The following is a 16006-nucleotide window of genomic DNA, read 5'->3' as shown; positions in this document are numbered from 1 at the left end:
CCCTTTGGAGGAAGGAGAGCAAGTCCTACGTACACTGAACTTACAGGATAACTCATAAGACTATTTTGTAAACTGACTTTTCCCTCTGTACTTTCGCGCTCCGCGCTTTTTGATTTTGAAAATAAAGAGGCTCGTGATTTCCACTCCGTGTTCCCTGTTGGTGTGATGTTCTCGATTAACATTGTGTGCTGTGCTTTTAGATCTGTCTTGCCTTTTTCTGACCGCTGATTCTACGTGTTACAACTAGATATTATCAATAAAATGAAATGATAATTACTTCATATTACGAATTAGCTAAAGTTATAAAAGGAGGCCTTTAGATTTTAATTTAGTGGTCTAAGGATACGTCTGATTCCACAAGATTTTAAGGCTTAGGGTTTGATTTCAAAAGAAACTTCTTTTAGGGCTAACTACTGAGAATAGTTTAATTCATTACAGTAATTATGCTGTCTAAACGAACCGCACTGAAGCTTCACTTTTTTCTGAGCAGTTCATCAGTAGCATGGTTACAGATGCTAAGCATTATACCATTGCGTACACAAAAGAAGTCATACTACTACTATTATTATTGTATTTTCTTCATCCATACAACAATAGGTTTAGCTCAAAATATACTTCATGAAATTGTACACATTTATCAAACTGTATCAGTCGTCAAAATCATACCAATCCTATTTTTTTCTGTTAGTGTTTACAAATTACTTACTTACTTACGCCTGTTACCCTTCGTGGAGGAGCATAGACTGCTCATCACCATTCTCCATCCAACTCTATCCCAAGCAATTCTTTCCAGTTGTTATTCATCCTTTTCATATCTGCTTCTACTTTCCTGAGTAACGTGTTCTTTAGCCTTTCTCTTTTCCGCTTCCCTTTCGGATTCCAAGTTAGGGCTTGCCTCGTATTCCCTAACTTGGAAGTAAAGTGATGGATTTCATGGGATTTTTTCGAAACGATATATTTTATAAGCAAAGATGGAATCCAGTGGATTGTACTACTAGCCACTATCCATCTTTGCTTATAAAGCTTGTGACTTCAGACAATATCGAGGCAGTCCGCATAAGATGAACATATGTTCTACATAGCCACATATTTGTTGCCACCAAATTTCTATATGTAAGGCTAAAAGTATAGAAATATTTTGAGTAATTTATTACATAATCAGTTGGGGACTTCAAAATGTTCATAATTTAAAAACTGATAACCTTGAAAATATCGATTATCGAACGAAAATTGTACTTTTACATTTTAATATATCAATGCTAAAATTTGACCTAAATTTTTTTTGAGGGGAAAAACTATTTTGTATCTGTGTTATAAAACATAAAAGCTTAAAGAAAATTGACTTTTAAAGTTAATATTTCCAAGTCATATATCCAACTACCTTTCAATATGATATTGATTTGAAATCAAAAGAAAAAACAAAAACTGAATAGAACTGTGATTCATGGGTGATTAGAAATAAAATTGGTGAACGGTTGCTCAAACTTCGTGGATCAGTTGAAGTTAGACATTAACACCGTTGGATGCCGGTCGGCTCAGTGGTCTATCGGTTAAGTGCTCTGGCGCGAGATTGGTAGGTTCTGGGATTCGAATCTCTTGAGGCGGGATCGTGGATGGGCACTGCTGAGGAGTTCCACAATAGGATGAAACCACAGTCCAGTACTCCCAGGTTTTCGATGGTGGTCTAGCTTCAATTGACTCATGCTTTCAACTGAGAAATAAAATTGTATTTTTTTCCAAAAGAAAGTGTAAGGATGACTCGTTGGCAAACTCAAGAAGCCTAGAAAGAGCTGAAGACATTCCATCCAATCACCGCTAGATGAACATTTTAGAATATGAACGTGTAGCTTCCCGATTGGATGAATAAGAAGTACCCCCCTATGTGCCTATTGGCTGCACGAAATGATGATTTAATTTCAGCCAAAAAAAACTATAAATACATGAGATTTTTGTACTATATTTGACACTGTTTTCGGGAATAACATTCCTACTTACTAGTCTTTTGTCTTCTCATTTTGCGACTTAGGGAGGTTCTAGTGTTCGAGTGCCCAAGTTATACGCGACATACTAAGAATCTAAGTTCAAGATATAACAGAAAGTATCGGTTTAGATTATGTGTCATGTTTTCAATATTTAAGAGATGTATTCTAATCAGCACTTTCGGATTTTTTCCCCTTCATTAAGTAGATAAATCCTGCATATCAGAGAGTCATTTACAGTATAGAGTTCATTTAATTTCTTAAATTTCAATATATATTTGTGTTTTCTATCTTAGACGTTGGGCTGTACTACACTAGTATGTTCATACAGGGTATTTGTGAATGATTTCAAACCCTTGAAATGAAATATTTAAGAAAATGATACTCCGATATTCAGCACTTATTCCCTTGATGACGAGTAAAACAACCAAAAATGTTAGACACAATACATAACTTAAATATTTAATGAGTGTCGAAGAACTTCATCCTACGTTATGTGGTTTATTCTGGTTAGCGTTTTTCTAGCAAGTTTATTTTCTATGGAACTAGGTTTCTGACCTCATACCAAATCCTCCTTCTCTACCCGGGTTTGGGACTGTCAGTAACTCTAGAAGAGCTACAGGTGAAGGGAAATGGAAAAGAAGAAGACCAAAAAACACACTGCATCGGAAATTTAAAGCGGACATCAAAAGAACCATTAGCAACTGGTAACGATTGGAAAGCATTTCTCAGGACAGGGTTGGATAGAGAATGCTGGTGGGTAGCCTATGCTCCTTCATGAGGGATAACGGGCGTAAGTAAGTTATGTGTTAGCAGAGAAAGGTTTCGGTTAAAATCCAGTCGCTGTTACGTGTAGACAAAAAGATTTCAAATGTAAAATATAAAAATGCATTATTTTAAACATTTTAAACTTTGAGAAAACTACTTCTGCAAAGATTTCAAATTGTTTCCTTATTTCATAACGGCAAATAAATAAATCAAAATTATCAGTATGGGGATTTGTGGAGGTAGTAGTACTTTTACAATTGAAATCACGAGTCAATCTAAGTTAAAAACCTGGGAACACTGTCTTAAATTTGACTGAAGGTCACAATCCATCTATTCTGTAAGGTAAGTTTCATGATATTTATCAGTCATCTGTTATCTTTCGACAGCCGATACTCTCGGTATAATGAATTCAGATCATAGGAATTTCTTTTTACATTTTTCACATTGAAGTATTCAGTTTAAACAAAACATACATATCTAAATCAGTTAGATGTGCAAATATGATTTTTTATAACACCTAAAAAAATTCAGCTTTAATTTATAATATACCAAGGTGAAACGAGATTGAATGCATCAGTGGCCTTACTAACGAGTACGAAATAGCACGAAACATATGTCCATGATTACCTACCACCAACCATCACCTCACATCACAACATAGTGCATGTGATATCTAGTTACCTTGACTATTGAAGTCGTTCGATAGGACTCGATCAACTCTAAAATAAACAGGCAAGCCTGACATTGATAACTACTTAGTGATTAGTCAATTTTCAATACCATACCCAGATAGTATGTTTGGTATGAACTTAAGTTAATCCACGTCTACCTTATACTATATCTAATTATATACCAATAACAAATATCATTCATAACTTGACTAATATAAAAATATAAACGTGATGATGAGAATGGAAAGTAAATTTCTTCCAAATGAATAAGACAGATTCACTATATGTATATGAGTACATTAATCGGTTTCTAAGAAAATAAGGTGACAAAGTCCATTCTAAAAACTAAAAAAAAACATGATGTAATCGGAAAAAAACAAAAATGAAAAATAAGCAAAGATGGATAGTGGCTAGCAGTGGAATCCAGGACGCGCGTTTCGTCCTATTCGGGACTCGTCAGCTGGATTCAAACAAACAATACTAAGTGAATTCAAAAATGAAAAATAGTTTGGTTTTTTTAATTTCATCATTTTATTGTTTCTGAAATGATTGAACATGTGAGAAAAATTTTTTGATCATTTAATGAAAATTACATTAATATAGTACATACAAGGTGAATTACAGCGTATATCTATCATTGTTGAAAGCGTGAGTCAATTGAAGCTAGACCACCAGGGAAAACCTGGAAGCACTGGACGGTCGTTTCGTCCTATTGTGGTCTATCGGTTAAGTGCTCTGGCGGGAGACTGGTAGGTCCTGGGTTCAAATCTCTTGAGGCGAGATCGTGGATGCGCACTGCCGAGGAGTTCCACAATAGGATGAAACCACCGTCCAGTGCTTCCGGGTTTTCCATGGTGGTCTAGCTTCAATTGACTCATGATCTCAACTATATAAAAATTACTAAAATCTCCACAAAACCCCTTCTGGTAGTATATCTATCAATCAATTCATTATAAGTTGATGAGTTACAATTGTTGTCATAGAAAATTTATTGAAATGGGGAATTTCTGTGAATCACATCGGTTTATCAACTAATCCAATATGACAATGAATAATATAATAATTCTAATAAAATTTCAGAATATATTTGCCAAGTTAAATATATTAAAGTGACTTTAAATTACTAAGATCTTTACAAAACCACCCTACTGATAATAATCATCATCTGCTCATTAGTGACTAGCTTCAAGATGGAATTCCTGGAATTCTAGTGAGAAGCAGTGACTTGTGGAGTTCAACTAGGTCTGTTGTGAGATAGTAACTCACTGAAGACAATGGTGAATGGTGGCGCAATTTCGTGGATTGGTTGAAGTTAGACATTAAGACTGTTGGATGTGGGCTCAGTGGTCTAGAGGTTAAGCGTTTCCGCGTGAAACTTAAGGTCCCTAATTTCAGTCGCACGTGTAGGATCGTCCATACGTACTGCTCACCAGTTCGATACTACGACCAAACGGCAGTGCACTACTTCCAGCTTCTCAATTCTGCTCTAACATTCATCCAACATTGATGATATCAATCTGAACTGAACAATCTCCACAACCCTATACTGATTATTATCATATGCTCACTAGTGACTGGCTTCCAGATGGATTTGTTGGAGTTGTAGTGAGAATCCGTGACTAGTGCAGTTGAACCGTGTCTGTTCTGAGGCAGTTACTGACTGAAGACAATGATGAATGGTGGCGCAATTTCGTGGATTGGTTGAAGTGAGGCATTGACACCGTTGGATGCCGGCTCCATGTTTTAGAAGTTAAGCGTCCACGCGCAAGTCCTGAGTCCGAGTCCTGCGAGCAGACTTTTGGATACGCACTATCAAGGAGTCTCATACTAGGACGAAACGACCGTCCAATACTTTCAGGTTTTCAATGGTGGTCTAGCTTTAAATAACTAATGAATTCAGCTGTTAAATAACTTTAAAAAATTAACACATATAATCATATGCTCTTTTAATTGCATAATAAGGTCAACTAATAATAATAATTAATAAAATATATTTTTTAATAGATGAGGTTAACTCAACTGAAACTCAGTGAATATTTAACGGCATGTTTACATGATAAATAATCATGATTTGATTTATAAATCTGATAATTAGACAAATGATTTAACTGTTACACTCATAGTTCTTATTGAATATCTTTTTCAGAGATGAGAATTATGTTAGTTTAGATACTTTCAAATAAGGAACAGATACCATGTATACAGTTAAATGAAGTTTCAGTTTAAGCAAAGATGGATAGTGGCTAGCAGTGGAATCCAGGACGCTGGTTTCGTCCTATTTGGGACTCATCAGCTGGATGTACCTGCATTTCAGAGTTGATGTTCATTCTGGGACTCGAACCCAGTACCTTTCGCTTCAAATGTCATCGCGTTATCCCCTCAGCTGAGTCCTGATAGCCACTTGCTTGTGCAATGGGGTGAAGTTTAAATTCACTGTTTAAATTCCACTGCTAGCAACTATCCATCTTTGCCTAGAATGCTTGTGAATTAAGGCTATATCGAGGCAATACGCACAGTATGCATATATGCCAATTAGAGACTGACCAGTTGAAGTCCTAAACATCAATGGGAAGATTCAAACAAACAATACCACGTGAAGTTCTAGTTGTTGGTGATTCATTGAGAAATTGAATAATAAGCTGGAAATTTGATGTTTATGTTTTATAACTACTCTTTATAATCAATTTTAGTTACATTAACTTGTGTAATAAAGAACCACCCAATCAAGTAATAAAATCCATTTTGAAATCAATAAATTGAATATTATGTGACCTTAAACTTAAATTTCATGACCTTCTCGGGTAGAATAAACAAACAAATAACTTTTAAAAGCTACTTTCGTAGTGAAAACAAAATAATGACCAATATTAAATTCACTTAGTATTGTTTGTTTGAATCTTCCCATCGATGTGTTAGGACTGCAACTGGTCCATCTCTGCTTACAATGACCAATACTTATATGTAAACAGTCTTGATGTTTCAGTGATGAGAAAAAAATATGTGATATATAAATCACGTCAAGTAGTAGATGTCTACTGGAATTGAACTACAGTTATAACACAGGTGGAGATGACGAGAACTACGGAGTATCTTGGTAAAAAATGAAAACCATACATTAAAAAGTTCATTTGCGAACTACCAACATTTGTCTATCATATTCTGTATGATTCTTCCGATTCACGACTACTTTCTAATCCTGTTTCTGTTTCCGCCAAATATACCTTCATAGCCTTCTGTTGCCAGGTTTTCCACATCCAATTAGTGTTATATACTACTTATGTCGATAGGTATAAGTAGCATAACCCATATAGTCATTACAACTTCATATCTATCCCTTTTATGAAAGAAGACTAATACTATCTAGATTTTTATACCGAAAAATAAAAATTACATTCTGATTCTCAAAAAGCATTCCATCCAACGTCATATTAAGCGAGGTAGTTAAAAGTAGACATTTTAAAAAAAGGTCTTTACGTAAACAGAATCCACTGTTGTCGATACACTTCTGTGGGTATATTACCAAATTTGAAGTTTGATGACGCAATACTAGCACGGTATGTTTCCTGTTAGTAGTAAAAAATTAATAATTGTCTAAACACAGTAAATTAATGTAATTAATAGTAAGGATTTTTATTAACTGGTTGTTGATATTTACGACCGAATTTTTATTAGTTTATGTTGTTGTGTACATTCAGTATAGACTACATTGATATAGCCATTTTGTCGGATATTTTCATAGAATGGATAGGTTATGGATCAGTAGCTAAATGGATATATCCACTTAGAGTTTGGAGTGAAAGGTAACAGGATCGAGTCCCGATGTAAATATTAAAACAAAAGACCCAGTACATCCATCAGATTAGTTCCGAATAGGATGAAATGAACGTTATGGATCCCAACAGTAGCCCTTTAAAAGCAAGTTAATGTTCTTTAAGAATATAGTATAGTCGATATTTTCATTAGTCACTTTTCAAAGCTTAAAGCTTCTATGAATTTTCTATTGTGTACTAAGTTAATTGTAGATATCGTTATTATTTGCCAAATTTTGTCATTGCTGTGCAGTTTTCTGTTAATCGACAATGCTCGGTTTAAACCCTTTTTTAAGCACAATTACTTCCTAACTGTATAATCCCTTACCAAAATTTTGATTTCCCTGACATATTGGTTGCTTTTAATATAATTTCTGAAATCTGAGTTTTAATTGAAGTTTTGGATAAAACAGACTTTTCAAAAAAGGAGGCTGATGTGAGCTGGAATCATTGATAGTAATATCAGCAGCATGTTGGTTTTATGTAATGATAACTGCTCTCAGTGTTATACCAACGTAATAAACGGAGTTCTGATAAACCTTTATTTAAACAAATGTTTAGTAGTTACTTAAATCATTTTCAGTAGTTAAAATAATGTGATTAAATAACGTTACAAGTCGTTTTTTTAATCTGATTCTTAATTTAAAATCTAGAGTAGCATCGTCAGGGTTAACGCGTTATATACAAACCGTTATAAGATACTGAATTAAACCGAGTTATTGACTGAAATTTTACTTGCAGAACCATATATATATATATATATATATATCGTTCTGGTATTCAGGACTTTACATAATGACAACGCACTAATAATAGAAATAGTATATTTGTAAGGCCCCCAAAGATTGGAAAATTATATTTCTGAGATTTCGTGAGGTAGTATAAGCCAATTCTTTAGAAAACAAACTTAACGGTTTCATACTTTTAATATGGAAGAGTAAAGTTAACAATATTTGTTTGTTTCAATGAAATCACGGAACTAAGTTAAATCACGATTGAAATTGTGTGAGCACTGGATGGCCGATTCTTTTACTATTGGTCTCCTCAAGAGTGAGCATCCACAGCGCTTCACGCAGAAGTCGAACTCAGTACCTTATGACTCGCGTGCGAACACCTAATCTCTAGATCATTGAGCATGCATCCATCAGTGTTAATGTTTAACCCCAATCAACCCACGATGCTGAGCGACCATCTTTCATTGTCCTCGGTAATTAAATGCTCCAAAAATCAACAGCATTTGGTGCCGGTTCAGTGGTCAAAAGATGAAGCGTTTGCATGTAAAATCAAGTGTATTATGTTCGATTCTTGCCTGAAGGACTGTAGATGATCACTACTGAAGAGTCCCATACTAGAACGAAAAGACTATCCAGTTCTTCCAAGCTTTCAAAAGTGGTCTTACATCAATCGATTCATGATCTCAATCAAAAACATAACCATCTCCACGACCCCATACTTATAATTGATTTATCAAAATTATTCATGTATAAGTGGAACAAATAAAATAGGATACCCATGATTATTTATAATAATAATTTATTCGAACCCAGGACCTATCAGTCTCGCACCAGAGCACTTAACCAATAGACCACTGAGCCGGTCGGCATCCAACGGTGTTAATGTCTAACTCCTACCAACCCACAAAGTTGAGTGACCGTTCACTAATTGTCTTCAGTGAGTTCCTATCTTACATCAGACGTGGTTTGAACTCCACTGGTCACTACTTCTCACTAGAACTCCAGGATTTACCTCTCTAAGTCATGTACAAATGTAACAAATAAAATCAGATACCAATGATTATTTATAATAATAATATTTTATTCATTTCTAATCATTTTCATAACTCATCTTAAACTATAGACCAATCAAATTCCTAATATGATTAACCAATCATGAATACTTCATAGATTCCTTTTATTTGATTTTATTTTTTCTTTAAATATCATAAAAACCATTTTTTCCACATTAAAAACTATTAAATTGGTTTTAACAGTTACCAAATAAAAAAAAACACACTTGGATACTATCTAAAATAAAAAAATTTAAAAAAAAATGAATATTACTATGAATAGACCGAATCTAAATCAAACATCCCCCCTCAAGAATAATTCATTACCCCAAAATTCATTTTTATTAAATTTAACTAAAACATTTCATGTATCCAATATCTCATTAGCTATATTCATCTTGGTGATCATTTGTATTCTATGCTTAACATTTATTATATTAACTATCTTATGTATACGTACATTTATACGTAAAAAGTATATGCCAAAAAAATATAAAAAAAAAGAGAAACCAATCTATGTTAATGATATACCAGGATTAATGAAACCCAATAATGAATTACATAATAATAATGGTACAATTGAATATTCATTAAGTTATAATATAAAAGAAGAACAATTAAAAATTTGTATTATACAAGCCAATAATTTGATAATCCCTAATGATAAACAAGAACCATTAAATGCTTATGCAACCATTTCTTTAATGAAATATGATAATAATACACAATTGAATAATCCATCTAATATTCTTGATCCTAATCTTGATCCCAATCTTAATGATAAACATTTAAAATTGATTGGTAAACAATATAGAACTGATATTATACATCATTCTAATAAACCATGTTGGAATCAATCATTTATATATAAATTAAAAAAAAATCAATTAAAATATATTATAATTATTATAGAAATATTTAATTATAATGATCAATATTTAGATACTAATTTAGGTAAATTATTTATATTATTAAATCAATTAGATCATAGTGATTATGCTGGTAAATTTTTTGAAAAAACTGATTGGTTATTGATTAATCATTCAATCAATAATAATCCTAATTATCATAATCATATTTTAGGTGAAATTTGTATTGGTTTAATTTATGATCCAAATCATTTAAATATTAATTTATATATATATGAAATAAGAAATTTAAATTTAAATCAATATTTCAATGATACTACTACTAATGATGATAATGAAGATACTACTTATAAACAAAAATGGAAATTTTCATCTATTGAATTAAATATTGTGACTTATATTAAGTACAATGATCGTCTACTCCAAAAATATAAAACACAATCCCGTAAAGAATTAATTAATCCATATTTTAATGAAAAATTTTGTTTTAAAATTAAAGAAAAATATTTAAAAAATTTATTAATTATTATACAATTAAGACAAGTGGAAAAATGGCGTTATCGAAGAATTGTAGGTGAAGTATGTATTGGTCAAGATGTATTTCAATTAAAAAGTATTAAACATTGGGATGAATTATTAAAATTCCCTGATAAATTACATGTTAGATGGCATCCAATTTATGCAATTCCAATAAAACAAAATTCATTTCTATTAGATTGGTTATGTTTTGATCCTTTGTGAAATCAATCAATCAATATATAGATGATGTAATCAATCGATTGAATCAATCATCATATATATATCAATATGATGTAACCACTTGAAATGCTTTTATTTTGTTTTTGTAAAATGTGTAAACATCCCTATCCATCGTTACGTAATTGTGTAATGGAAAGTGTTTTAGTGGTATTTTGAATTATAAAATACAGTGTTGATAATAAGCTTCCATGTTTTTTTTTGTTGCTGACTAGTTAATGTTTTATGAAAATCTTCTTCTATGTATACATGTATACAGCGTATACATGGAGAAATATGTAATTTAGTTTTATCTGTGTGTTTTGTGGTGATTTCAGTAGTTTCATAGTTGAAATCATGAGTCAATTGAAGCTAGACAACCAAGGTAAACTTGAAAGAACTGGTCGGCCAACTCGTCTTATTGTGTGACTCCATAGCAGGGTGCATCCACGATCCCACTCCCCGAGATTCGAACCCAGGATCTACCAATCTTGCGCATTTGAAAAATTAGTTTGAATGAGTAATTTATGTAACAGTTTGCCTTGTATTAACTCACGAATGTGACATATGGCTAAAAAAAATTAAAAGACATCTATCGGTAGTGGCTATTCTACCACAGATGACTTTAAACCACAGTTTATTCATGATCATTTTGTTTTAGCTGACTAGTTAATGTTTTATCAATATCCTCTTCTGATTGTGTGATATTATTGTATATACGGGGAACTATGTAATTGGTGAAGTATGTATTGGTCAAGATGTATTTCAATTAAAAAGTATTAAACATTGGGATGAATTATTAAAATTCCCTGATAAATTACATGTTAGATGGCATCCAATTTATGCAATTCCAATAAAACAAAATTCATTTCTATTAGATTGGTTATGTTTTGATCATTTTTGAAATCAATCAATATGATGTAATGACTTGTAAACATCCTTATCCATTGTTATGTAATAGTGTAATGGAAAGTGTTTTAGTGATATTTTGAATTATAAAATACAGTGTTGATAATAAGCTTCTATGTTGTTGTTTTTGTTGCTAACTAGTTAATGTTTTGTGAAAATCTTATTCTAATTGGGTGATATTAGTGTATACATGGGGAAATATGTAATTTAGTTTTATCTATGGGAAAACACTTAAGCAAATCAGAAAGGGTTTTTGCGGAGATTTCAGTAGTTTCATAGTTGAAATCATGAATCAATTGAAACTAGACCATCAAGGAAAACTTGGAAGCACTGGACGTCTGTTTCGTCCTATCGGTTAAGTGCTCTGGCGCGAGAGTGGTAGGTCCTGGGTTCGAATCTCGTGATGCGAGATTGTGGATGCGCACTATTGAGGAGTCTCACAATAGAATGAAACGGTCGTGCAGTGCTTCCAGGTTTTCTTTGGTGGTCTAGCTTCAATTGACTCATAAATTCAACTATTAAGTTACTAGAATCTCCACAAAACCCCCTTTCTGATAATGAAATATTTGTATCTTACAGTTAAAAGTACATTTATAAGTAGTATATATGAATATATAATGCATAAACTGAATATGAGTAACTAGAACACAGTGATTACTCAATGCTTTATTGTTTTACGAGTAGATATAAATTTCTGATTGAATCTACAGTTTAATTAAGAAACCTATTAATTAAATGCTTTTGATGATATAAATGTTATCGACCATTATATTTCAGTCTGATATGTTTTAATCTGAATATATATTACTATTGCTCAATCAGATCATTAACAAAGTACTGTAAGTCAGATAAACTATTGGCCCACATTAGCAATAAAAAAAATTTCAATGAAACGCACTTGGTCTAGCTTCATTGAGCAAGCTATATTTTACTCCTCACGTTATTTTCATTGGCCACATTTCTATTGTTTTTTTAGATAAACATTTATGTGAGTTGAAATAACTGGCAGCGAACTCTACTTGACTTATGTTTTGTGTTGATTGTAGCTAGTAAGAGAAGCCTATCTACAATATTTAAGGGACTGATGTTTCTCATAGCATTCGACCCACCCCACCAATATTCACAGTCTGAGATGTTAATTTCCAACTAGAGTGTAATCAAGGCTCTGATAATCCATGTGACTACTTCCAATCGTCTAACGACGTAACACAGAACATATGATATCCACTCCTTAATACTAATGACTACATTGCAGCTTGATCAATAGAATTCGATCAGGACTAGAGAAACATAACATTGGTTGCTTCTCAGTAATCAGTAAACACAAGTTAGCATATAACTAGATTCATCTTTTTTTAAATGAAACGCTGTTTCAAAGTAACTCTTATAAGACGATTTACTTGATTGTTACACTTAATGCAAATCTCATGAGCTGTCTTGCTTTAAATCAAAGATATTCGTAGTCATCAAGAATTTATATGAATTTCCAGCAGTGACACCGATATACATAATAAATAATTACTTTGTTTATCAAAGAAAATACTTACCTTGTTATAAATGTTGGTATTCGAATTGAATTACAGTGCTAAATTGTTTATCTTGGTCATTTCTTACATTTAATTTTCAGTTGCCCCACTTCATCACCCACATTTAACACCTAACTCTTTGAGTCATTTCTCGTAAAAGTTCGGTTCTTTTTAGGGATTCTTTTGTTCCACTGCAATTAAATTCTAATTAATTAAAAAGGTGTCTTATACTTCTAGTCTATGAGAGGTCTACATGACGTTACCAGATTGTAGTTCGGCTTGAAAAGCTCACCGATCCTAAGGCCTTTGAGAGGATTGTTAAATGTACTACTAATTAATAGAAGTAATCGAATAAATGTATAAATTTTCTTAACATATCTGTTTGATCCATTACTTCAATAGGTTTAACCAAGTTACCCTGTTAAAGTCAACCATGAAGACTGGATAGTTTTTGATGATATCAAAATGTCATAGTTATGTTATTGAAATGGATATGATAATTCGAATTAGTTGCAAAATAAATATCGCCATAGCAACATTTACCTTCACTATCTCAGAAATTTATCGTTTATTCAGTGTCTAATCATAATATAGTACTATGATCAATCTAATTAAAAGTTACAAACATCGAATAAAACATTAGAATGCACTTTTAACGCATTGTCAATGACATCCCATTTTTCAGAAGCATGTAGTAACAAATAACAAAATAACTTTTATTAACGAACGATTCTGCAACTAATCCAGCTATCTTTCTTTTCATGACGATAAATAAAGATGAAAGTAATGTCATCAATTGAGCGATTTCCAAATCACTTATTAAGTTCATTACCTTTACATAACCCCTGAATTATTACTTCCCAACATATAAACACACATCGATCTTAACTAAGTTGATTCATACATATTGTATCCCTATTCTGCTGATTATGATTTCGGTTACATTTTGAACTTTTAGTTAAACATCACAAAATAACATATGCTAAACATTCGTTATTACTCACTTACACCTGTTACCCCCCCCCCGTGGAGGGACAATATTCTCCATCAAATTCTGTAATCAGAAATCCATATCCACATGTTTACAGTTCCTATTCATCCTTTTCATGTCTGTCTCGCTTCGTGATACAGTTTGATGATTTCATCGATGCGTGTCCTATCCACTTCCAACAACTTTTCCTAATTTCCTATTCAACTGGAAGCTGGTTTGTCCTCTCCCACAATAGACTGTTGTTGATGATATCTGGTCAACGGACATTGAGTTTGTTGTGTAGACAATCGTTTGCAAATGATTATGCTTGTTTGATGATGGTTGTGGTCAATCTCAAATTTTCAGCTCCATACAATAGAACTGTCTTGACATTCGTATTGAAGATTGTGACTTTGATGTTGGCTTGCAGACAGTTGTTTTGATTTCCATATGTTTTTCAGTTGTAGGAATGCTACCTTAGCTTTACCGATCCTTTCCTTTACATCCACATCCTTATTCATCGATGATTCTGCCATACTGTTTTTGCAATAAACATGATAGTAATAAACCACTAAGTTGAAATTCGATAACCAATATTTCCTACTACAGTTATTTTGAATTATAGAACGGTTCTCATGTAGTATCATTTGTGAATCCGTTGTTCGTCATATTGGAGTAATTTAATCCATACGTTAACGTACATCTCGTTGTACACAAATGCATCTGTTCTTTTGGTCAGCGTCTCAGAATCTGCAACCAGTGAAGTGCATTTCATAATGCACCTAATGTTAAGTTAGTACCGGACAGAATGATTACCTTTGTCCTGTAAAGTAAACTATAGTGTATAATTGAAGAGTTACAAAATTTAAAAAATATATAATTGAAAATCCTTTTAATTGATTTTTTCGGATCATCGCAGATTTTTCACTAAAATTTCTATGATACGATTTTTCTTAATGTTTAACCAAACTGAAGTGAAATCTAAGCTGGCACAGTATCCAGGTCATCAGATGATCAACAACTTTTAAACTTGTGCTTGATTTTTGTTTTCATCTGTTTTCTCATCCACATACAATGTTTGGCAACCAAAGTTAGCCTCGATAGTTCCTACATTTCACATTTTCATCGGATAAATTTTATATGAACCTTATTTCTAGTAGAAAATGGTGATCTATAAATGACACTATGTAGTGAGATAGATTCTCCCCAATAAGATTAGATATGGGTAAAAATAATGGCTGACGTTGAAAAACTGACAGTATTCTCCATGTAGTTGATTGCTCATCACTTATTCTACAAATTCTGGACTTCATCTCGGTTGAATTTATAATTAAACACTTCTAAGGAGTTTTAAACTGGAAGGCAAAAAATATTCTGGTGCTTCATGGTTGATAACAATTCACAAGCTGACATAATTTATAGATGAAAATTAACTAAAATCATACTGATTCTTCGAGGGAAAACATTTAGGTAAAGGTAATTGGTATTGTTGTAGTTGCATTTTGCAAACATTTTCTTGTTAAACACTTTAACCAAATAATCTATTGTCTGACCTGAAGGTATTCTGGATCCTACAGTGATTCTTGAATAACCAAAAGGAAATCTATTCAATTCCATACAATCTACCCAAAATTAAACCAAGGATTTTCAAAATATTTCTGCCTGAATAAGTATTGTCCCAGTTTTCAGTTGCATTCTGTAGGATGAGTGAATACAGTTTTCTTTGTGAAAAAAAAGCTGCTTTTTTATCCCTTGGATATCCTACTTGTCGCTAAGCCAATGAAATACAATGAGAATTCACTTTGATTTGAATTCAAAATCTTTCATTCTAATACAATTTAATAACTTAACAATATTTACTTATCATAACACCTAGCTTGATCTGCTAACAGCTTAAAGTTTTGAATGAAAATATGCTTTCAACACATCATGTATCATCATTTAATTTAGTACAAATGATATTTATATGCGTTAAGTATTTAAT

The 16006-nt window shown here is 32.4% G+C and overlaps 1 protein-coding gene across 1 annotated transcript; it reads left to right on the top strand.

Moving 5' to 3' along the window:
• Positions 1-9492: 9492 nt before the first annotated feature.
• On the top strand, positions 9493-10623 carry Smp_159640 (hypothetical protein; the record flags this gene model as incomplete). The annotated part of the gene is made up of 2 exons (XM_018798165.1): positions 9493-9814; positions 10427-10623. The coding sequence occupies 2 exons, from the start codon at positions 9493-9495 to the stop codon at positions 10621-10623; spliced, it is 519 nt and encodes a 172-aa protein (XP_018646731.1).
• Positions 10624-16006: the final 5383 nt, after the last annotated feature.

Source organism: Schistosoma mansoni (genome assembly GCF_000237925.1).
Source record: "Schistosoma mansoni, WGS project CABG00000000 data, supercontig 0156, strain Puerto Rico, whole genome shotgun sequence".
Taxonomy (NCBI): Eukaryota; Metazoa; Platyhelminthes; class Trematoda; order Strigeidida; family Schistosomatidae; genus Schistosoma; species Schistosoma mansoni.
Note: the sequence above shows the minus strand (reverse complement) of the source record. Positions and strands in the feature narration are given on the sequence as shown.